The following is a 21759-nucleotide window of genomic DNA, read 5'->3' as shown; positions in this document are numbered from 1 at the left end:
CCCACTGGGTTCCCTGCTTAGGGAGGTCTGGACACCCCCCCAGCCCCCTTGTGTTCATGGAGGGGGCTGCCCCTAGTACCTGCTTCCTCTCCCTTCAGGACCCCGACAACACTCAGATCTGGCTCTATCCTCCAGCCCTGGCATATGGGCTGTGGAAGACCTGCCCGAGCACTGCCCCTGGCCGTCCGAGGTGTGGGGAGGTGGGCCCAGGGGGAGGTGGGAGAGTCCTAACCCCCCATCCTGGGCCTGCAGGCTGTTCGGACCGTCGGCCCGTGCTCAGGAGACTCAACTTCATTGGGTTCTTAGAACCTTGGCCCACCTGCAGTCACTTGCCCTCCACCACTGCCGTGGTCAAGGTCAGGCTCAGAGAGACGGTGGTCTGCCGCAGAAGGGTGGTGGGAAGGCACCCCTGGCTGCCTGTCTCAGTGTCCCCCCACCATCTCAATGCTCAGGCTCCCTGGCAAGCTAGAGGCTGCCCAGGCAAGTGAGTTTCCCTGTAGCCTTGCCAGGAGGCGGGAGTCAAATCCCAGTGCCAGCCTCCTGGGAGAGAAGGGAGGCAGGGAGGGGTAACAGGTGCACACCAGAGCAATCTCTTTGCAACCCTGACTGCAGAGCTGAGACCAGCAGGATCAGCAGCCCCCACACATACTCCATGGGTGACACTTGCCCTGCTGGGAAGTCCCTCTCACATCTAACCTAAATACTTCAGGCTGCAGAACTGCCTGGGCCTTTTCTTGTCTCCCAGGAGCCCAGGCCTGTTTAGAACAGGACAGAACAGTGCCCACCCCTGCTGGGTGAGGTTCATTTGGCACATGAGGCCAGGATCCCAGGGTCAAAGACTGTTTTCTCTGCAGCCACAGACACAGGCCTTCCAAGCTCTGGACCTGCCTCAATCTCCCCATTTGTACAATGGGCAGGAAAGGGCCATCAACCAAATGGAGTCACCACAGAACCTTCCGTCCTGACCCCTCGCTCCGTGGGAACCCACACCTTCTGCTCCCACCAACTCGGGCCCGCCCTTCTTTAGGGAGGCACCATTTAATTCACCTTTATTTTAAAAATAAATACTCGGTTCTTCACATTCAGACTGGGGGTGGTGCCGGACAGTTAGGCAGGGAGGCCTTCCCTGGTGGGCAGTACTGAGAGGAACCTCTGCCGCCCCGAACACTCCCCCACAAATGCCTGAAATGCCTCTTCTCTCCTACGGGTGAGTAGCCGGCCTGGCTGAGCACGGAGAGCCCTTACGGGCTTCAGGTTGGGGCAGGGCTGAGCGTGCCTCCCTGGGCTCCCAGCTTGGGGCTTCGTGCCCAGGTGACGGCGCTGGCCCTCCAGCTAGTGCAGCCCCCACCTGAGGCCCACCGCACCCCCAGACCCAGGAGCATTAGATGCAGGTCAGCAGCACATCCACGGAGGTAGGCACCTCGATCTCTTCGAAGAGCACGTGGCCCCCAGCAGCCCCAGAGCCCGCTGCCTTGGCCGCGGCCCGCAGCAGGTCCCGCGTGTGCTGCAGGAGTCGCTGGTTCCGCCGGCGGCCCAGCCTGCGCAGCGCCAGGATGGCCCGCACATGGTCCCGCCTACAAAGACACGCCCCGCGCTGCAGGCCCAACAGCCCAGGTGGCAGTCCCAACCCTGAGTGAGGGGAACCCCTGGGCTCAAGTACAGGGGCACCCAGCATTCCTGCAGCCTGGCCTGAGAAAGGCCAAGAATGACCGAGGCCAGGGGGAGCAGTGCCCCTGGACAGGGTGGCTGGGGCTCCAAGGGTGCTGAGCTGGGTGGGGAGGGGAAGGGGCATGCCCATCAGGGAAAACACTCTAAGCCAAGGTTCAAGCAACAGTGGAAGAGTGAGCGAAGGAATGACATGGCCTCAAGGGGAGCGCGTCCAGTCCAGGAGCTGTCCCGGCCTCTTCCCTGAAGCACTGTGCGGGGAGCCACAGGCAGGCAGCAGGGAGAGAGGAGGCGGCCATGGCCCAGCAGCATCTGGAGCGTAGGGGAACCCCAGGCACCAAGGGGGGAACCCCCTGCACCGTGAGGGGGTAGTCGTTTCCAGCCAAAGGCAGAGACAGTCCAGGCTGGGGAAAAGAGCTTTCCCCGAGGGGCTCTCTGTGGCCTCCCCATTGTGGAATCTCCAAGGCTACGGAAAGATTCGGGCTGGAATTTCCACGGAATCGATGACTCACCATTCCCCCCCAACACACACCCCAGGATCAAAGCCTCCTTCTTCCTGGCCGGGTGTCAGGAGTCTCTGGGCTCTCAGTAGGGCTTTCTCGCAGTGGGGACCACGCCTCCCCTTCAGACTGGCAGATGGGTACTTGTCTCCATTGTCTGATGCCCAAGGAGTGGCCCAGACCCCAACCCATCCCCCCCAAGCTCTAGGGGCCTCCTCACCCCTCCGCACTGAAGGAGAATGGCCAAGAATAGCATCTGAAGGAGGGGCAGCCCCTGCTCCTTGCTCCTTGCTCCTCTGCCCTGCCCCTGCCCAGGACCACAGTCCCCAGGTCCCTATGCACCTGCACATAGTAGCCTGCAGGGGGTGCCCACCCCACCTGCTCAGCAGCTCCCCTCCACACCAGAACCATCTGTGCCTCCCCGTGGTTCCTCACCTGCCCACCTGGAGCCACAGGGACCATCTGAAGGCACCAATCCCCCCGACTCCCCCCTCTGCCCCCAGGGCCTGGGGGCGCTCCGTCCTCGAGCCCAGTGGGGGAGCAGGTGGGTAACCGACCTGATGTCAGGGTAGCTCCCGATGAGTGTCTCCAGGTGCCTCCGGATGTCCTCCTTGTAAGTCTCGCCCAGTATGTCAGCCACACATGGGATAGCCTGGTCCAGCCACGTGGCCTCAGAGCCCTGCGGAGATACAGAAACAAGTGCCACCTCCCCCGGGAGCCTCCTTGCCTCCCGTGCCTGCAACCTCTCACCGCAAGCCACCACTCCCCCCCGCCCCGTCGCAGCCCCCACCGGGTCCCCACTGTGACTGCCTCCTGCATGCGTGGTGGAAGGGGACTCGGGTATCAGCGTTGTGGACTCAGCCACAGCCCAATATTCATCTTCCCTTTCCACAATACAGTGCAGAGATGTCTTCCCGTCTCTGCTCAGATGGGTAAACTGAGACTCCAGCCCGGAAGTACTGCCAGGAATCCTACAGCAGGTGGGGGACCAAGAGCCCAGATAAGGGCTGTGTGTGTGCATAGAGAAAGTGCCTCAGCTCCAAAGGCTGGGTCGGGGTGCTGGAAAAGTCCCCCATGGGCCTGCCCCTTCCCTCCTCACCCCACCAATCCTATGCAAATATAGGGAGATAACCTCCACCTGGCCTCACCACGCTCTGCCAGAACTCCCAACCCCCTCCTGGTTGATGGAGAGTGAGGAGAACCACTTCTGGCAAAGCCCACCCTGCGGGGGCGGTTACGGAGCCCACTAAAATGAGAATGGGGGTGCCGGTGGAGGCCCTAGAGGAGGCGAGCACGGGGGCCCTCAGTTGATGCTCCTACCAAGCCCTGGAAAGTGTCACCAATGGCCTGGGCATCGACGCCCATCTTCTGGGAGCCGGTCATGCGCTCGTCGCCGCGGAACCGCTCACGCGGCCTCAACACCTGGGCCAGGTATTCACGGACTACGTACCGGTGCACCTCCTGCAGGGTCTCCTGGGCGGTCAGGCAGCAGGGTCAGGGTCTGAGCTGGTGGCCCCAGCTCAGGGTGCATCCCCGCCAGAGCCCTGTGCCCCTGAGATACCTGCGCCCGCAGCGGGGCCACATGCTCCAGATGGCGGGCGAAGGCCACCACCTTGTCCATGAGAGGCTGCAGCACGTCCTGTGTCAGCCAGGCCTTGGTGCACAGGACCCTGAAAAGCGGCTGGGAGCAGAGGGGGACAGGAGTCTTCCAACTGCGTCCTCCACCCCCCCAGACCCTCTCCTTAGAGCCCAGTGCCTGGCTCCCCACAGGGTCGTTTCGGGCCAAGGGACACCCGAGGACAGGGTGTCCTGTCCCCAGGAAGAAATTCTGGAGGGGCTGACTCCCTTCTGAAGTCACCCTGGTAACATCTCCTCTCTTGGCCGTGAACGTCACTAGGCCTTTGGCAGGAATGCCTTCTCCAGCCCCTGAGCTCCAGTGGACAGGGTTTGAGTTTGAGCCTCTAGGCGGGCCTTGCTTAGGGGAGCCTGGGGAGGCCTGGAGGGGCTGGGTGAGGGGCCTGGTTCCTTCTCCGAGAGGTGGAGACCGAAGTAAGGAGGCATCTCCTGACCTCACTGCTCAGCTCAGGTCCCTTGCCCGCCCCCCAGTGTACCGCCTCTGAAGCTACTCCGGGGGGGGCACGTGAATGCTCTGAACTGGCCCCCGGGCTCCAGGACACAGGGAGCACCTGCTGGGTGTGGAAAGTGGGGAGACAAGTCCCACTCACTTGCACATCACACTGCAGGCCCTGGAGCAGCCGCTTCTGGAAGGTACAGGTGGCAGCCACTAGAGGTTTCTCCAGCTCCTCAAAGGTTCCTGGGAACCTGGCCAGAAGACTGGTCCTGGGGAGGGGGAGGGGCGGGGGCGGGGCCAGGACAGGGGAGGAAGTGGGTGAGAAGCAGCAGGCTGTGGAAGGAGTTCCTGCGCACAGCCGTGGAGGCTAGGTGCCATGCCAGCTCCGTTCATTTAGACTAGAATGTGAAGGGCGGCCCCCAGGGCTGCACGGGGTAATAACCCTGAAGATGAAACGATCCTTCTAAGGCGCTGAGTCCCCACGCAGCCCTCGGGACCAGGTGCTCCAATCTCCGTTTCACAGATGACGAAAGGAGGCACAGAAAAGGGAAGTGACTTATCTCAACGCACACCGACCGCAGGTGGCAGAGCTGGGATGGGACCCCAGCCGGGGTGGCTCAAAGTCCACGCCCACAGCTGCTGGTGCATCCACACGTGGGGGACACTGAAGCTGGTCCTGGTGTTGAAGGCACAGAAGGGGGGGCAGCCACTGCCAGCAGAAAGGGGGGTCTCTGCCTTCTGGGGGCAGAGGGACCCAGGTGCCACCCCCAAGGTAGTGGGCAGGGCGGACGGAGTGTCACAGAGGGCTTCCTGGAGAAGGGAGTGTCCCTGAGAAGGAAGATAGCTAACTTGGATGAAGGGAGGAGAGAAAGGAGCCCAAGGGTTAGGGTTCGGGTTAGGGTTAGGCTGGAACTTCTCAGCCTCTGCTGAGCGTTGACTCTCCCTGCATCCCTTCCAGGAACTCAGCTCTGAAGGGCGGAGGGAGGACCTCACAGCGGGGGTGGGAGCGGAGAGGGGGGCCATCCATGGAGGCCTTCTGGGAAGTGGCCCCAACACCGCAGCTGGGTCTGGATTCCTCTCCCACGCTTGCTGCCAAGGCGGGAGCCTGCTACGCCCCGGTTCCCCGAGCTCACGCGCCCCCTGCTGGCCACGCCGGGCACCTCCCTTGCAGCCGGAGACCCACCTGAGCTCCTCACAGGCGTTGATATTGGCGCCCAGATGAGGTTCGTTCACCGCCATCGACTCTAGAAAAGCCTTTTCAAACCTGGGGGCGAAGTACGCAGAGGCCTTAGGGACCTTACTGGTGGTGCTATGACCTGGGGTCAGCCCTCCTCTCAGGTCCCCACCCAGACCCCCAGGCCTTCTAACGAGGCTCCTCCCTCTCACCTGTCCTGGGTCTCAGACTCAGAGCAAACAGGCTGGGCCCTCCCCTGGGGACAACGGCCTTGGCCACTCCACCCACCACTGCCCGGGGGTACACGTGCCCGCACCTGGGCAAGAAGAGTCCCAGTGCCCGCGTGCAGATGCGCAGGGTGGTGGCCTCCAGTTCCGCGGAGATGGCACCGGCCGCCTTCACGTGCTCAGTGACGAGCTGCAAGAAATGCCACCTCCTGAGCCCACGTCAGAGCCCGGATCCCGATGCCCCCTGTCCCCCACCTATGGCCCAGCGACGTCTCTAGCCTGCCCTGCTGTGTCTCACCATCTCGGCTACAGCTTCCAGCCGCTCCTCCTAACTCCCCACATCCACGGGCCACTGGCTAAGCTGGGTGCTGTGCCCCAGGGCTCCCAGGCTGGCATGTGCCCCACGGTCCCTGATTCCGCCCCAGGGGGGCCTCAGGCTCTCGGCTAATGGGGAAGGGAGGTTGGGACGGGACTGTATAGTTCTGGGTGTCCTCACCTCGAGGGGGACCAAACACCACCAGAGGCCCAAATATACATCCCTCCTCCCAAGGCTCACCATGTGGACATCGATGGACAGCGGCGTGTGGTAGAGGCCCTGTAGCACATCGGGGGGCTCAGCGTCCGCCCAACGACTCTGCTCTAGCTGCAGGATGCTATCGAAGCAGCTTGTGATCTTGGTCTGTGAGAGGTGGGGAGAGGGGCACAGTGAGACCCTCCCAAGAAGGAGGTCCCAGTTCCCCTACCTCCTGAGCTCTGTCATGCACCCTCGGAGAAAAGCATCACCCTGCCAGGGCATAGGCCCATGCCAAAGGCCACAGGGTAAGAAGTGGCTCAGGCCTGAGCCAGGGCCACACACCCAGGGTGATTCCGGGCACCCTACCTCCCCACAGTGAGGCAGCCACATTCAACCCAGATCATGCCCCTCGGGCCTGGCCCTGCCCCGGCCTCACCTCTAGGAAGCTGGTGTAGTCATTCTGCAGGCGGGCCCACAAGGCAGGTGCCAGGAGTGGGGGTAGTGGCTCTGTGGACAGAGTCAGGTCGGGGGCTCCCAGGAAGTCAGGACTGGAAGGCAGGGTAGGGGCTGAGCTCCGATGCACTAGTGGCTGCCCCAGTCTCCCCCTGGCCAAAGCCTAACACCATCACAAAGCACCACACGGCACAGAGATGTGCCGCTTTCCAGCCCACACCAGGGAGGTCCAGAGAGTGACGAACGCCTGCCTGAGGCCAAACGGCAAATTAACGAACCCAGGAGTGTTCAGTCACCCTCTTCCCACCTGCTCTCTGGCCTTCAGAGCTGAGGAGTGCCCAGCAGCAAAGGCAATCCACCCCACCACACGCAGAGCTGGGGGTGGGAGCTGGCAACAGGCCCTGCCCTGTACCGAGGCGCCCGTCCAAAGGGAAGAGTGGGGGGTGAGATCCAACCCGTGTCCAGCGTCTGTGAGCCACAGCCGTGTCCTGCCTGGAGGGCTGCCCTTTTGTAAATGCGCACAGGCACCCTGCCGCCTAGCACAGGCCCTCTCCCTGGACTCCCCTCAGAGGCTTTCCTGCTTTCAGGCACGGGGGCACGGGTAGCCCCTTAAGAAAACCCTGGCGGGAGAGCACCATGGCCCAGAGCAAGAAGAAAGGAATGTCAAAGTCCCCGGGATCTCTGACGCCCAACACCAGCCCTCTCCCAGGGAAGAAAGAAGAAAGGTGCGCCTACTTCTCAGAGCCAGCCGGGCTCCCAAATGTCTCTGGGTGGGCAGTGCCAGGTGGGCAAGGCCAGCCCCTCCTGGCCCCCAGTGGCACTCTGGCTGGGGCCTCACCTGCCGTAGACATTGGCCGCCCAGTCCAGCAGGACATAGAGCTGCTCGCAGCCCCGGGCGTCCTGCGCGAGCTCCTGGAGGCGCTGGGCCACCGCGCCGTGGAAGGCGCGCAGGTAGGCCTCCCACGCCGGGAAGCCGGCGGCCGAGTAAGCCGGCTGCCCCCCCTGCCGCACCTTGTGCAGGTCGCTGCGCACCAAGCCGCCGAGCTCGGCCAGAAGCCGGGCCAGGCCCGACGCGCCCTCGGCTGCCCCCGGAGCCTCCCCAGCGCCCGCCTGCTGCACGCGCTCCTGCGCGCTCCGGCCTCACCGCGTCCTCCCAGTGCTGGCGCCAGCGGCGCGGGGTGAGCAGGAAGTCGCCATCGGCGGGGGGCGCGGGGTGCCTCCTCCTCTGCGCGCACCACGCGGCCCAGCTCGCCGAGCGCGGCCGAGTCCACGCCGTCGGGGCCCAGCGTCTCGCGCACGATGGCGCCGATCTCGGCCGCCAGCCCGTCATAGTGCAGACACAGGTCCATGGCGCGCCGCGCGAAGCCGGTGGGGTCCTTCTCGAAGGTGTGCGAGGCTTTCTCGGCCACCAGCCGCACCTCCAGCTGCCGCAGCTGTTGGAAGGCCGCCAGCAGGTGCCGCTCTGTGATGAGGTCGGCCACAGATTTGCCTTTTGCGAGGACAGGCGAGGAAGGCGGCAGTGAGGGGTACGGCCTCAGCGCCTTTGGGCCCAGCTCCCGTGTGTCCTCCCCTGGCAGCCCCCAGGACCTCCCCTGCGGGCTCATGGCTGCCGTGCGCCCTCTGGGACCCTGGCACCTGAGAGGGCCAGGGCCTTGTCCGTCCCTCTGGTTTGGCCAGGAGCCAGGCTGTGGAAGGCTGTGGAGAGGTGAGGGTTCTGGAGTCGTACAGGTCTGGGTTCAAATCCCATTTCTCCACTTCCTGGCTGTGAGACTTGAGGCAAGTCACTTAACCTCTCTGAGTCTCACTTTGCTCACTCACCTCTCTGAGCTGCCCAGTGGATGCTGCCCTGGTTGAAATGCTGGGAGAATGTAAAATGCAATCGTGCAGGGCAGTGTCTGGGGGAGCTGGGGAGGACAGCCTGTCAGGAAGCCCGGGCCCAGCTGCTCACCCCCTGGCCTGTTTTCCCCCCATGCTCAGTACTGTTCGTGAAGCTCTCACCTGCCTCGGGTTCCAGTTCCTCACGCCCCACCCCAGCGGAGGACCGTCGGCTGTGACCATCCATGACCCTAGAGGGCACTTCTGGGCCATGGGTCACCCCTGGCACAGCAGTGGCCTGGGACTGGTCAGCAGTGGAGCCGTTACCCTTGGCCCGCCGTAAGGACCGGAACAGGAAGTGGGACCCGCGCTGGAACAGGCCCAGGTCCTCCTCGGGGGCCTGGCCTGAGGGCCGCTGCCTTGTCCGGGAGAAGGCCCACCGAAGGGTACCCAGGCCTGGCCGAGCGTCCTCACGGTGGGTGCTGGCCGCACCCTCACTGCTTGCCCGCCAAGTACCCCGCACCGGTGGGGTCTGCAGCTTTGCAGGCTCCTCGGGGCTGTGTGGCTCCGGCCCAGAGGTCACTGTCCGTCCCAATGACATCTTGGTAGCAGGAAAGCTGGAGATGAAAAGGAGGCTCGGGTGGCCTGGGGTGGGGGGCGGTGGCGCCGGCCCTGGAGAATGGGCACAGAAAGCGCATGAGAACCCTGTGAGGCCTGACAGAGCCGTGGCTGGGCTTGGTCAGCGAAGCTTCTCCCAGGAGACGACCCCCAGGCCAGCACGAGGCAGCTGTGGCGGCCAGAGCTGTCTGTGGCAGGCTGCAGCTGGCACCGAGAGGCAGACAGCTACTTCCTTCTGGAAAACTTCCCTGACACCACCTTCCCCAGAGTACCCCCCAGGTACCCACCTCCCTGCCTCTGCCAGGCAGACCCTCCCGTCAGAGCTGGAGAGGAGAGTTGAATTTGCAGGTTCTGGGGCACAGCCCAAGCCACAGCCCACAGTCCCTGGGGGTGGGCCCAGCAACCACATCCAGGATTTCCTGGACGTTTGGTCCTGAGGCCTAAAATGCCCACTCTCCCCCAACCCCTAGCCTTTACTGCTCTCCCCCCACCAAAGCCCTCGGCTCACCCCCATTCAGCCCATCGGGCCTAACTGCTTCTGCTCAAGGGGGAGCTCAGGGACCCCTGTAAGAGGCCACCTCCTTCTCTGGGTAGCTCAGAACTGGAGGGAGGCGGGGTCAGGCCTGAGGTCTGTGGCCACCCCTGGCTGCCTCCAAGGCTTATCTTCCTATCCAGCCTTGCAGCACTGTAGGGGGAGTGCTGGGAGGGGCCACAGGTCTATATTTGACCCAGGGCTGGAGGTCCCCAGGGCAGTACTCATCCATAGCTTCTCCTCCCCACCCAGCCCTGGTGTGCTCCAACCCCTCCCCCAGAGGGGTCGCAAGGGGATCCCTAGGGCATAGGGGTGCAAAGCAGGGGCTGCCCCTGCCCCACCCTGGGCTCCAGGCCCTCCCCGGGCTGCACCCACACTCCCTTCCAGCACAGCCTGGCCTGCGTTTGATTTTCTGGCTTTAGGTTACGCTGAGGTGGGAGAGAGGAGAGAGACCCCTCAGCCTGCCGGGACCTCCCACCCACCCCTCTGTGAGGGTGTTGTGGGGGCGTGGGCTGTCTCAGACCAGCAAGATCTTACTTTAGCTTTGGAGAAGCCAGCCAAAACGAGGGCTGGACCTACTGAAGTCGCTGACCAACCAGAGGCCAGAGCCCCCAGCCCATCCCCAGGCTCCCCCACCCCTAGGACAAAGGTCAGGCTGTCACCTGACCCTTGTGTGACATCAGGCAGGAACACCTCTCCCTAGGCCCCTATTTGCCTTGGGTGGGATAACACTGGGGTGGGCCCTCACCCATCCCGAATGCCCTCCAGGGGTCAGACATGCAGGTGGTCAGTGGAGGCCTCCCTTCCTCTTCCCAGAGGCCTCCTAACAGCTGGAGAGAGGCCCTGCCAAGGGAGAGGCAGGCCCAAGTGATTGATGGGTTCTTATCAGCCCTGCCCAGGTCACAGGTCATCATCCTCTCCTGGGCACTGGGACTCGGGGACCCTGTCCCCGCTCGGACTGACCCGCACATGCAGGGAACATTGACCCAAGAGCTTTCCGCCCTCCCCACCCCCAACTCCCCTCTCCCTCGTGCCCCTCAGCAACCAGCGGAGTCCAGAGTCCGAGGGGCCTGGGCTCTGCACAGATTTGCTTCAAGCGCCCTCACCAGGGGCGTGTGGGGAAGGTCAAGTGGGCCTTGTCTCGGTTGGGGAGAGCTCACACTTAGTAAGTACCTACTGTATGCCCAGCCCAGGCCTGGGACACATCAGAGCCCCATAACAACAAAGTTGTGGGGTGTCACTTCATCTCACAGATGAGGTAACAGGCTCAGAAAAGAGGTAGGGTCCTGCCTCCAGCCACACAGCTCGGGGTCAGGGAGCCTTGACCAACCCAGGCCTGTGCAGACCCAGGAGCAGAGGCTGGGTTCCCGCGTCTCTCAGCTCCAGTGAGCCAGGGTTGCTGCCCAAGGAACCCTTTCTCCTGGCCAAGGGGTCCACAGTGGGGGCAGTTCCCAGATGCCAGGAGGGGGGCCGAGATGCAGATTCTGGGGAAGGAGGGGCAGCTGGCAGTCTGGGTCTTACATGAGGCTACACACGCAGACGGCCCCCCAGCCTGCTCGACCACCCTCATCCAGAGCTGGACCTGTACTGAAGGCCCATCGAGGCCCCCGGCTGTTCTCCCTGCCCCCTTTGACCTTGCTCCCACAGTTCCCAAGCCATTATTGACCTTCCCATAGCACAAGTCAACCAGGTGATTCCCTTGCTTTAAACCCTTCCATGGCTCCCCAGAGTCTGGCACCCAAAGCCTTCCCATCCGACAGAATTCCCTCCAGCCTCGCCTCTGGGCCTCCTTGACCCGCCCCCATCCAGCCTCTCTGGCCCTCGAATGTGCAGCCTCCCAGCTTCCTCTCAGGCTGCTCCCTCTCCCCGCCTCCCCATCTTTGCTCTCTAAGTCTGACCTGGATTTCAGGGCCCAGGGGTATGGGTGACCCCCCCACCAAGGTGTCCTTGGGCTGTGCTGCTCTACTCTCCCTGTGGCCATGGGGTCTTCCTTACTGGCCCATCCGCTCCCTCCCCATCAGCCCAGAGCCAGCCTGGAGGAGGAGTGGACCATCAGGGTCAGGGTCGCCCCCCGCCCAGGTTGGGCTGGTCGGGCACCACAGCGGTATCTGCTGGACTCGATGCCCTGCTGGCTCCATCGGCCACCCTGTACCTGCCTCCCAATCCCTGTGAGGACTCTCTCTGGCTCTTTCTCTCTCTGGCCCTCTGGCCACATCACCCTGAACGTTCAGAGACCCTGGCTGCCGCAATGGGGGCTCAGGACTGGTGTGTGTTCTTGCCATTCTAGTCAACATTTGAAGGATTAGTTAAGGCAATAAGACAAGAAAATAAAGGAGGTTTCAATATTAGGAAGGACCTGGTAAGTCTGTCATTATTCTTAGGCAATATGATCATTTGCTTAGAAAAGAGCTTTCCTGTGTATTCGTAATCCTGTAGAAAAGGTGCTCCTCTTCTCAGAAGCGACAAAACAGAAGACGCTCCCGGACCGCCAGCACCCGCAGGAGAAGCCGACTCCTCTGCAGGGGGGCACTCGAGGCCCTTCCTCGCCCCCCCGCCACGCAGCTCCTGCCCCCCCCCCCCCCCCCCCCCCCCNCTCTCCTCCACCCCTCCACATAGGCTTTCTGCCAGCAGCCAGCCCCAGCGAGCCTCAACACCGAGCAGCCTTTCCGGGCCGCGGCATGCACCTCCTGCGCCGGGCCTGGCTCCAGCCCTGGGCATACCTTCTCCCAAGACTGAGGGGCATCTGCGCCTTGACCATGGGCCCCCCAGGGCGGGGAGTGGGCCTGACTCAGCCCCCAGCCAGGCCTGGCCAGTACGTGCCAGGTACCCAAGGGAAATAGATAAGCCATCTAATGCAGGGTAAGCCTGGGGGTGTGTTACCACCTTTGTGGGCCTTGTGTGTTGACCTGAATGTGTCTCCCTGTACGTGTGCCTCAGAGGCCTGGGAGCGGCTCCGTCCGTGAGTCCGTGCGCGTCTGTCTGTGCCCGTGTGGATGTCTTTATGTCCACATAGCCGCTTCTGTGTGTTTGTGTATGCACACGGTGGTTTGAGCTGGCACTCCGGCCTCGGCTCCGAGCTGAGGCCCTTGGGCCAGAAAGCCACTAGCAGACCCGGAACTGTCCTCAGCCCCCTGAGTCCCCGCCCACTGCCCACAACATGCCCGAGGCCCTCCTGCTGCACCTGCACCAGACATACCTGCTGGGTGGGTAGAGCCCAGGGCCCCGGGCAGGACAGGGCTGCCAGGAGAAGCCAGCTGAGCCGGGTGCCCAGAGCTGGGCCTCGGTGGTGAGGCCTCTGGAGCGGCCAGAGTGAGTGACCAACAGCTGGGACTTCCCAGCCTGGTCTGCTCCGCTCTGGGCCCACCAGCCCCACCCCCCGCCCCACCCTCCACCCCCACTCCAGTTTCACTTTCAGAAGTGCTCCCACTCCCTTCCCATTCCAGAAACTATCACTCCAACCTTTGATTCCTAGCAGTCTATGGCTCCGGCTTCAGGGAGCACGGCAGGGGAGGGGCAGCCCTTGGCAGCTCAAGGCAGTGGGGGAGGGACCCTGCAGGGACTGCAATGGCCGCCAGCCCCGTCTGAGGTCACACTGAGGCCAGAGGCCAGAGGCGCTGGCCTGCTGGGGTGGGCGGGGGGTGCGGGGAACACCCAGCTCACAGCACCCCAGCCCAGAAGAAGCCCTCCCTCCAGGGCCTGTGTGTCAAGCTCATCCTGAGAGCCCCTGCCAGGCACCGAGAGCCAGAAGCACAGAAACGTGGGCCCTGGGGCCCTGTGGGGGTGCAGTGGTTCAGGGAGGATGTCACAGTGACAGCCAAGGGAATGTCATAAGCACAGCCCATGCCAGAGGGCTTTAGGAGCTGGCGTGGGAGGGGTAAGGGAGAGGAGGATTCCCCTCAGAGGTGAGGAGGAATGGTGTTCTGGGCAGGGGTCACAAAGGTGTGGCTGGGGCCTGACCCTGAGGAGTCAAGAGCATAGCCCTCCTCCACAGTGGGTCAGGCCGGAGATGATTTGTAGAGAGGGCCAAGACTTCCCAGAAGAGGCAGGCCCCACATCTTCACGGGGGGGATTCCGTTGCTGGCAATCTCGGAAAAAAAACTTAGGGAAAATCCAAGGAGGACTGATCCAGGCCTGTCGCAGGCAGGCTGGAGCCAGCGGGGCAGGGCCAGAGCAGGGCAGGTGCGGACAAGCTGGTGCCTTAGTGTCCGGGGCTGCCAGAACACAGTACCACGGGCTGGGGGGCTCAAACGATAAACAGACGTTTATTTTCTCAAATTCTGGAGGCTGGAAATCTGAGATCCAGGTGCCTGCAGAGCTGGTTTCTCCTGAGACCTCTCTCCTGGGCGGATAGATGCCATCCACTCCCTGCGTCCTCGCGCGGTCGCCCCTCCATGCGTGCCTCTGTGTGTGTCTCCTGCGCTTATGAGAACACCGGTCGTACAGGATTAGGACTCACCCTAATGGCCTCGTTTTAACTTCATCACCTTCTTAAAGGCCCTCTCTCCAAATATAGTCTCCTTCTGAGGTACTGCCGGGAGATACGACTTCAAGGTAAGAATTTTTTGAGGACAAAATCCAGCCCATAATAGATTGGAAGGCACCTGAGAGGCTGCAGCACCCCACTGCCATCTGTAGACAGGCCAGATTGGATCCAGAGATGCCAGCACCTCCTCCAGGAAGCCCTCTGGCTTCTCACTTGAGTCATTAGCCCCCTGAGCCCTGGGTACCCCTCTGTGAAATAGGGTCACAAGAGTCCCAGCTGAAGCCCTGAGGGCTAGAAGGGCCTTTCCCCCTAGCTCAGGCTGGTTTGCTCGCTGGCCTCCTGTTCTAATTGTCTCCAGCAGTCAGAAACCGAGAGATGGGAGGGGAACGCACAGCTCAAGAGACAGAGGAGACACCCCACGGTGACTGGCCCGGGGCTCTTCGGTGGGAGTCCCGGGGCCTCTGTGCACTCATGGAGACACCCCACGGTGACTGGCCCGGGGCTCTTCGGTGGGAGTCCCGGGGCCTCTGTGCACTCATTGCACTGGAACACCGACTCAGAGAGGCATAGGAACCTGCTCAAGGCCACACAGCTGGTGAGACAGTGGCCAGGACTCCAGCTCCGGGTTCTGCCTCTGAGGACTGGGTCTTTCTGTAGGACCTCCTTAGTCTGACCTTCCTGGTCTCCAGTTCACAGGGCACGTCAGCGTCACCTCCTCTCAAGAGATGGTCCCTGGAAAGCCGGTGGTGCCCAGGGCCTGGGGAATTGCTCTCGGGCCTCTCCCCATGTCCCAGCTCTGCCCCGCACCCACCCCAGCCCGTGTCCATTTTCAGCATGACACCGCTGGTTCTTCATCCTGCCTCCACGCCGCGGTTCCCCGACCGTCTCAGTAGAATCCCTGTGGGAAAGTGCTGGCCTTGTCTCAGAGGAGCCTGGGCTCTGACGGGACCGCACAGGACTGGTCTGGCCGAGGTCAGAAGAAGGCAGAGCAAGGGGGAGCAGGTGGGAGGGGGAGGTGCAGCTGGGGACCTCAAGTAGAGGACAAGTCCAGTTGCCCCACGGGGAGCTGCATGAGCTTGGGAGGGGCACTGGTGACGAGCGACTCTGCGCTTCAGGGAACTCCTCCAGAAAATGCAGGTGTTGTTGGCATCAAATGGGTCCCAGGCAGCAGAGCACCTGGCTCCCAGGTGGGGAAGGGCAGGAGGCGGACTCTCACCACCAGATGCTCGCCCGTCCTGAGGTTCCTGGGAAGCCAGGCTGTCACACCCCGAATGCAGATGCCAGAGGCAGCAAATTTCACCCACACCACGGCCAGAACCAAACACAGACCGGTCGGAGAGCAGGAAGCCTGGGCTCCAGCCTCTGCCCCTAACCGGCTTTGGGTGGGGGCAGGGGACGGCGCTTCTCTCTCCGAGGCTCATGTTGCGAAGCTGAGGTGGTCCATCTCCGACATGCACTAGGCAGTGACCCCAACCCATGCCAGAGGGATCCACAGGATGATTCCCAAGGCCCTTTCCCCAGGTGGCAGGCACCTGCGTGCGGGGGGTGGGGCCTCAGGGAATACGGGCAGGGTTACCGCACGGATGGGGCTCCACTTTTGGCATCTCCCCCTACTGTTACCCTGTTACCCTGGGCACCAGCCCTCGCAAGTGACGGTGAGTGGGCTGGGGGCCAGTCTTCAAGGGACCGGGTCCTGAAGGCTAGGGGCCCCTGCTCAGTGGGGCAAACATGCTCTGTCCTGCCCCCAATGGACTGCTTTGGTGGGTCTGACTCCCCCACCCCTAGGCTCATAGGGCACGATGGGGTCCTGGGACCTCCAATTATGGGTCACCTCCACTCAAGGTCTGCTCTGGTAGATGAGTTCTAGGGCGGTATTGCGGGTACCACTCAGGCCTGGGTCTCAGAGGGACCTGGACTCTGCCCCAGCTCAGCTATTTGTCTGCTGTGGGACCTTGGGAAAGTCGTATATAGATGGGTGTAACACTGCCTGGGAGGGGCTCCAATGAAATCTCAGTAAATGACACCCTGGCCCACCCCTCATTCTGCACCAGAAATACGAAATCACCCCTGTTTGCTCAAGTCCCTCACCCCATGTCCCGTGTGTCAGTCAGCAAGTCCTGGCATTCCTGTGAAATGTCTGCCCTGCTCCCATGTCCCTGTGGGACCACAGGAGGGATGGAGGAGGAGGACAGGAAGGACTTGGAAGGACAATCCAATGCCTCTCCTAAGCTAGAGACCCAGGGGGACCACGGAGACATCTGGGACTGTGGACATGGCCCATGGGGCCACAGGGTTAAAATTAAAACAGGCCGCCAGGCAAACTTCCACACCTCCGCCTCCCACCTCTCCTGCAATTGGGGGGTGGGTTATTTTTAGAGGTTAGCAAGGCCTTCAGGAAAGAGCAGAGGGGCCTGTGTCTCCCGCCTGCCCCTCCGAGCTCACCGGGGTCCTGTCCCATCCTGCCTGGGCCCGAGGACTTTGTCGAGCTAATATTTATGCAGGGGTGCCTCCTGCCAGGCCCTGAGCTTCCTCTGACCTGGGTCAAGCTAGCCACGGGCAGGGGACCAGGATGGGAGGATGGGAGGGAGGGCGGCACACCTGAACCCAGGCAGTGATCGGGTTTCTGCTCCCCATGCTAACCCCAACCAGCCAGGAGGGCTCCCCTTGTACAGAGGGACAGAGCCAAGAGACAATGTCACTGGACCCCATGGAGGGATAGGACCCTCACATGGACAGGAAGAGGTGTCTCCCCGCCCAGCCCCAGGGGTCCCGTCATAGCTGGGGCTGGGATGAGCCGTGGGCACCTCGTCACACTTCAGCGTGTTCATCTGCAAAGTGGGACTTTTGCAAGGATTTAACGAGATCCAGCCTGGAATAGGACACCCCATCCCATGGACCATTCCTGTGCCCTATGCTCCCAGGGAGGAGGGGTGCGACAGGAAGGAATCTTGCCCTCGAAGTCCAGCCAGAGCTGGAGGCCCCAAGGAGAGGTGGGAGGGCCACCTGGAGGAAGGTGGCCTGTCTTGGGTGGTCCCAGCTGAGGCCAAGCAGAGCAGAAGGCCCCAGGCAGGGGCGTCAGAGGAGCAAACCCTACAGCCCCTGGACGGCCCCACGCAGCACCCCCACCCCCAGTGTAGAACACCGAGCGGTCACTGGGCACGCTGGCCTGGTCCGCTGGGGCCCTGAGCCAAGGCCCTTGTCTGGAAGGCCATGGCAAAACCAAAACTGGCCCCAGCCCCTTGAGTCCCTAGCAAACGTGCCCACCAGCCACCAGGAAGGGCCTTTATTTCAAACCTCAGGACAAGGAGGGTGTGATCCAGACCCTGGGCTCTGGATGGAAGAGGGCAGGCCTGTGGTCCCGGCCAGACCCCGTGAGGCAGGAGGCGCTGGCCGGTTCTCCCCGCTCCAAGCGTCACCCCAGCCACCCCGGGGCCAAGGCCCCTCAGCGGTCAGCGAGCAGGGGCAGGGTTTGCAGGGTACCCCTCCGCCCTGCCCCACAGGATCTGGCCGTGTCCCTGTCCTCTCACTGCGAGGCCTGGGGCGCCTGGTCCTTGCAGCTGGCACGCTCACTGCCAGTGTCATCCAGAGCCTTCCCTGGTGCTTCCCTTGGTGAGGGGGCTGCAGAAACATAAAGGTCTCTGTGTTGGTGGGGCTGCATTTCTGATAGGCTTGCAAGGAAACGGGCAGTGGGGGCGGGGTGCTTCAGCCGGGCAGGGCAGGCAAGACCCGGAGCAGGAGCACTCCCTCCCCTGGCACATCTCCCCAGAGCGAGGAGGTGGCAGATTGAGGGGAAGCCTGGGGCAGACCTGGAGACCCTCCCCAGGGCCCAGTGGTTACCCAAGGGCTGGTCTCTGGTGCCGCTCTGGGCCCTGGATGGAATCTGATGGAGGCTGAGGGGTTTTGGGGAAAGGTGGAGGTTATGGCCTGGATAGGCCCCTCCTGGGCCCAAGCTGCTGGGGGCTGACATCTGAGGAGGGGGGAGGGCAGGCAGGGTGCTAGGCAGCCCCAGCTGAGGCCAAATTCATTTCCTCTTCAAGGGAAAGACTCCCCAGGGCACGAAACTTCCCAGGGCACAGCTCGCCCCTCACGTGCCCTCCACAGAGGCCCCCATTGCCCAGCCTGCTGTCTCTCCCGTGCCTCACACCTGGCCCCTGGAACACCCCTCTCCTGCCCACACATCCTTCTCCCCCCAGAAGCTTCCTTGGCTCTGGCAGCCCCTTGGCCTTCAACCAGGCACCTACGGCCAGCGCAGGAGCCTGAGCCCAGGCGGGCGAGTCTCCCCACCTCACAGGCACCTTGGCCAGGCCTGCTCAGCACCATCCCCTCACCTTCTCCAGGCCCTTTGAATGCACACTTGCCCCAAAGGCAATGAATCAGGAGGGAGAGAAGAGGAGCTGGACTGAATGGGAGCGCGTAGTCCTGTGTCCAGCAGGCCCTTACCGGGCGCCTCTCGCAGGCCAGGCCTGGGACCACCACAGCGGTTGGGGTCCTCGGGTGCAGGTGGGAGGGGGCATTGGACAAAGTGAGGGTCAAGCCCAGGGGTCTCCCAGGTGCCCCTGCGGAGGCTCAGAGAATGGGCAAATGGGGGCGATGGTGTGCACGGGCTGGAGGGGTGGAGGGCCCTGCTCGCAGGAGCAGGCAGGAGGAGCCCCTGCTTCTGACTCCTTTCTCTTGGCACCCCCATAGGCAGCCCCTCACTCACCAGCAGCGACCTGGCTCTGGGCTGACCTCCTCAGGGAGGCCTCTGGGGGCCAGCGCAGCTCCCCACTCTCCACAGAGCCCACCTCACTGGACTCCACCACAGTTGCGGGCAGCCGCCGGCCCCGCCAAGGGCCCTTCTCCCCGGCACCTGCCACGGCCTGCAGGGAGGGTGGGCAGCAGTCAGGGCGCGCCGAGCCCTGGGCTCCCTGCTCCCTCCCAGCCTCCCATACCCGTCCTGCAGTCTGTTCACTGGGAGGATCAGGGGCCCTCCCTGCCCAAGCTTCACGTGTGTGCACGTGCGTGTGCGTGCGTGTGTGCCTGCACACGTGTGTGTGGTTGTGCAGGTGCCGGCATCTCCCCCAGCCACCACTGGGGCTGGAGCACTCAGCACCCAGGGCACCGAAGGATCCGTCTGGGCTCAGCCCTTAGGCCCATTTCACAGACAGGAGACTGAGGCCAGAGAGGCCAAAGCCACATGGTGCGTGAGCCCAGGGCTTCTGTGCGTCCCCAGCTGCCTCCTGTATCCTGTGCAGCCCCTTCCTGGGGTCTTCCCTGCAGGGCCCTTGGTCTCTTCCCCAGCTCAGAGGAGCTGGGAAGCTGTTACCATGGCAACCGGAGGTTCTCTGGGCTTGCTCTGGGCTCATTGTTCGGTGCCCTCAAGAGCGTGCGGGGGCTGCCTCCCCAAGCCCTCCCGGTGCCCTCAGCATCTCCGCCTCCCATTCAAGGCCTTCCAAGGTAAAGGCCTGAGTTGCCCGGCTCCCGCACAGCCCTCTGGCTCTGATGCCACAGCTGCTGACACCCGCACTGTCCCTCGTCCCTCCGTGTCTTTGCTCTGGCAGGTCCCCCTTCCTGGAGCTCCCCAGCCCCCCAGTCTGATGTAGGAGAGTTGCCTGGTGCCTGGCTCCCTTCCTCCAATGGCCTGAGGGCCTTGAGGAAAGGCAGGCACGTGGCTGCAGGATTTTGCTACAGGGCGCTCTGAACCACCACAGCCCAACCACCTGAACACGTGTTTAAATGCACATTCCCGGGCTCCGGCCCAGACTCTCTGGGTGGGGGGCCCAGGAATCGGCATTTTAACCAAGTACCGCAGGTGACCTCATGGGGCCAGGACATCTGTGGAATCAGAGGAACAGCAGAGCAGGGACCTGGCTGTGACCCAGGGACTGGACTGTTCCGGCTCCTCCCACTAGCATGGCCGGTCCTCCAGGAATCCCTCCCCCCCTGCTGTTCTTCCTATCCTCCTCTGGAAGGCCCACTGACCCCTACCGGGGGTGTCCTTGGCCCAAAGTGTGCCACTGGGATGAGGGAGGTCCAGGCCAGCAGTGCTTGGAGGTCTAAGGCTTGGTGTCCATCCAGCCAGGGAGGCTGGCCCCGTGTGACTCTGGGCTGGTTCCCTTCTCTAGCCCCACTGCCCTCCAGCAGTGCCAGCAATGACACTGTCCCAACTCGAGAACGCAGAACATCAAGACTACACCCTTCGTGTGGGAATTTCACTTTTGGCTGCATCAACACAGCCTCCGAAAACTAGGGGACCAAGGCAGGGGACTCTGGCATTGCCTTACCCAGCAGAGAGCAAACTGCTTTGGGGACCAAACCCTAGAGTCCTCGAGGTCCAGGAGTGGTGCTGAGTGAGCCCGGGAGGTTCGGCCTTCAATCGCTTGATGCATCAGACTTCCAGAGAGGAGCAACCACCTCTCTCACACAGATGGGTAAACTGAGGCATGCCTTAAATCATGGGCCAGGGCTTGAGACTGGCTTTCTCCTCTCCCCCATGGCTGACAGACCCCAGGGCCCCAACTACGTACCTTTCCTGCTGGGCCTCCAGCCTCCTCAGCTGGGTTTAGCTCTGGCATGGCAGGCCCGGGGGCGGTCATGCTGTTGTCACTGTCAGGGTGCGCAAAGACGGGGGAGAAATGAGGTGTCTGCCGTGGGATAGATACTGGAGTCCATTCTTCTTCTGGAAGCTTCCGACTGCTCCAGCCTACACCCACCCCACCCTGGGCCCATTGCCCCCTGCTTCAGCTGGACTTCTCGCACCACTGTTCCCTGCCCAAGCCCACCATCGGAGGGGACATGGGACAGGCACCTCCCAACATGCCCAGGGTTGCGGAGAGGCAGGGACAGAGCAGGAGAAGCCGACTCAGCCTTGAGACCCATGAAGGCTTCCTTGAAGAGGGTCAGCTGATCTGAGGCCCGAGGGATGAGCGGGAGGCAGCCTGGCCAGTGGGGAGGAGAGAAGATGTTCTGAGACAGGGAACAGCTAGGCGGGGGCACAGAGATCAGGTGACCCAAACGAGTTTCGGAGCCAGGAGGCTGGGAGCAGCAGGACTCAGGTTCAAGACAGCCAGAGGCAAAGGTGGCCAGGTCCTCTCAGAGAACGGACACCCCATACCCATTCAGGGCCGGGCCCTCGATTTCCACAGCCAAAGGGAAACCCACATCCTGCCTGCACTTGGCCATGCTCACTCGGGCCAGCACAAGGGCAAGGGAGCCCAGCCAGAGATAGCGCAGCAAGAGATCTGGGAAGATAGGCACCAGCCTCAGACTCTCCACCTGTACTTGGCCAGAAGCAGAAATGGGGGGGGGGTTGTCTGGCTGGGAGGCCACAGAAGGCTGCAGGCAAGGGGCGGGAGTGTTGGGAGGGACCTGGGAAGAGGGCCAGCAGCAAGCTGGGGGATGGGATACCTGTGAAGCCTTGCTGGGTGTGGAGGAGGGCTCCTGTGGGCACCCAGCAGAGGGGAGGGTTGCTATTCTGAGATATTAGCTTTCTTTTACTGGACACCCAGCTTAGTTTGGTTCAGGCCCCACTGAGACCCAGGGAGGGCTGGGAGGGGGCCATATGGCTCCACCCAATCCCAGAGCCCGAGAGAGCCAGCCCCTACCCTCCCTCTCCCAGCCTATCCTCCCAGGTCAGTCCTTCCGCATGAGCCCCTCCTGGAATCCCATCCCTCAGCTGGAGCCCAGGGCAGCCAGGGCAGAGACCAAGAGACTGGACTCAGAGATCCG

At 62.8% G+C, this 21759-nt stretch overlaps 2 protein-coding genes across 2 annotated transcripts; both read right to left on the bottom strand.

The window, feature by feature from the left end:
* Positions 1–1016: 1016 nt before the first annotated feature.
* On the bottom strand, positions 1017–9531 carry EXOC3L4 (exocyst complex component 3 like 4). Its single transcript, XM_019799276.2, is given in 14 exon segments — positions 1017–1574; positions 2723–2844; positions 3486–3638; positions 3727–3846; positions 4391–4505; positions 5420–5500; positions 5727–5827; positions 6194–6316; positions 6588–6699; positions 7443–7741; positions 7743–7821; positions 7823–8093; positions 8603–9036; positions 9325–9531. Coding segments are annotated over 14 exon segments (2325 nt in total). The 5' UTR covers positions 9447–9531; the 3' UTR covers positions 1017–1381.
* Positions 9532–17339: 7808 nt separating this feature from the next.
* On the bottom strand, positions 17340–20857 carry LBHD2 (LBH domain containing 2). Its single transcript, XM_034642330.1, has 3 exons — positions 20559–20857; positions 18755–18911; positions 17340–17670 (listed from the first exon to the last, which is right to left on the bottom strand). The coding sequence occupies exons 1-3, from the start codon at positions 20625–20627 to the stop codon at positions 17576–17578; spliced, it is 321 nt and encodes a 106-aa protein (XP_034498221.1). The 5' UTR covers positions 20628–20857; the 3' UTR covers positions 17340–17575.
* Positions 20858–21759: the final 902 nt, after the last annotated feature.

The sequence above is a fragment of the Ailuropoda melanoleuca genome, chromosome 14 (assembly GCF_002007445.2).
Source record: "Ailuropoda melanoleuca isolate Jingjing chromosome 14, ASM200744v2, whole genome shotgun sequence".
Lineage (NCBI taxonomy): Eukaryota > Metazoa > Chordata > Mammalia > Carnivora > Ursidae > Ailuropoda > Ailuropoda melanoleuca.
The sequence above is the reverse complement of the archived record's forward strand: the minus strand, read 5'-3'. Positions and strand labels throughout refer to the sequence as shown.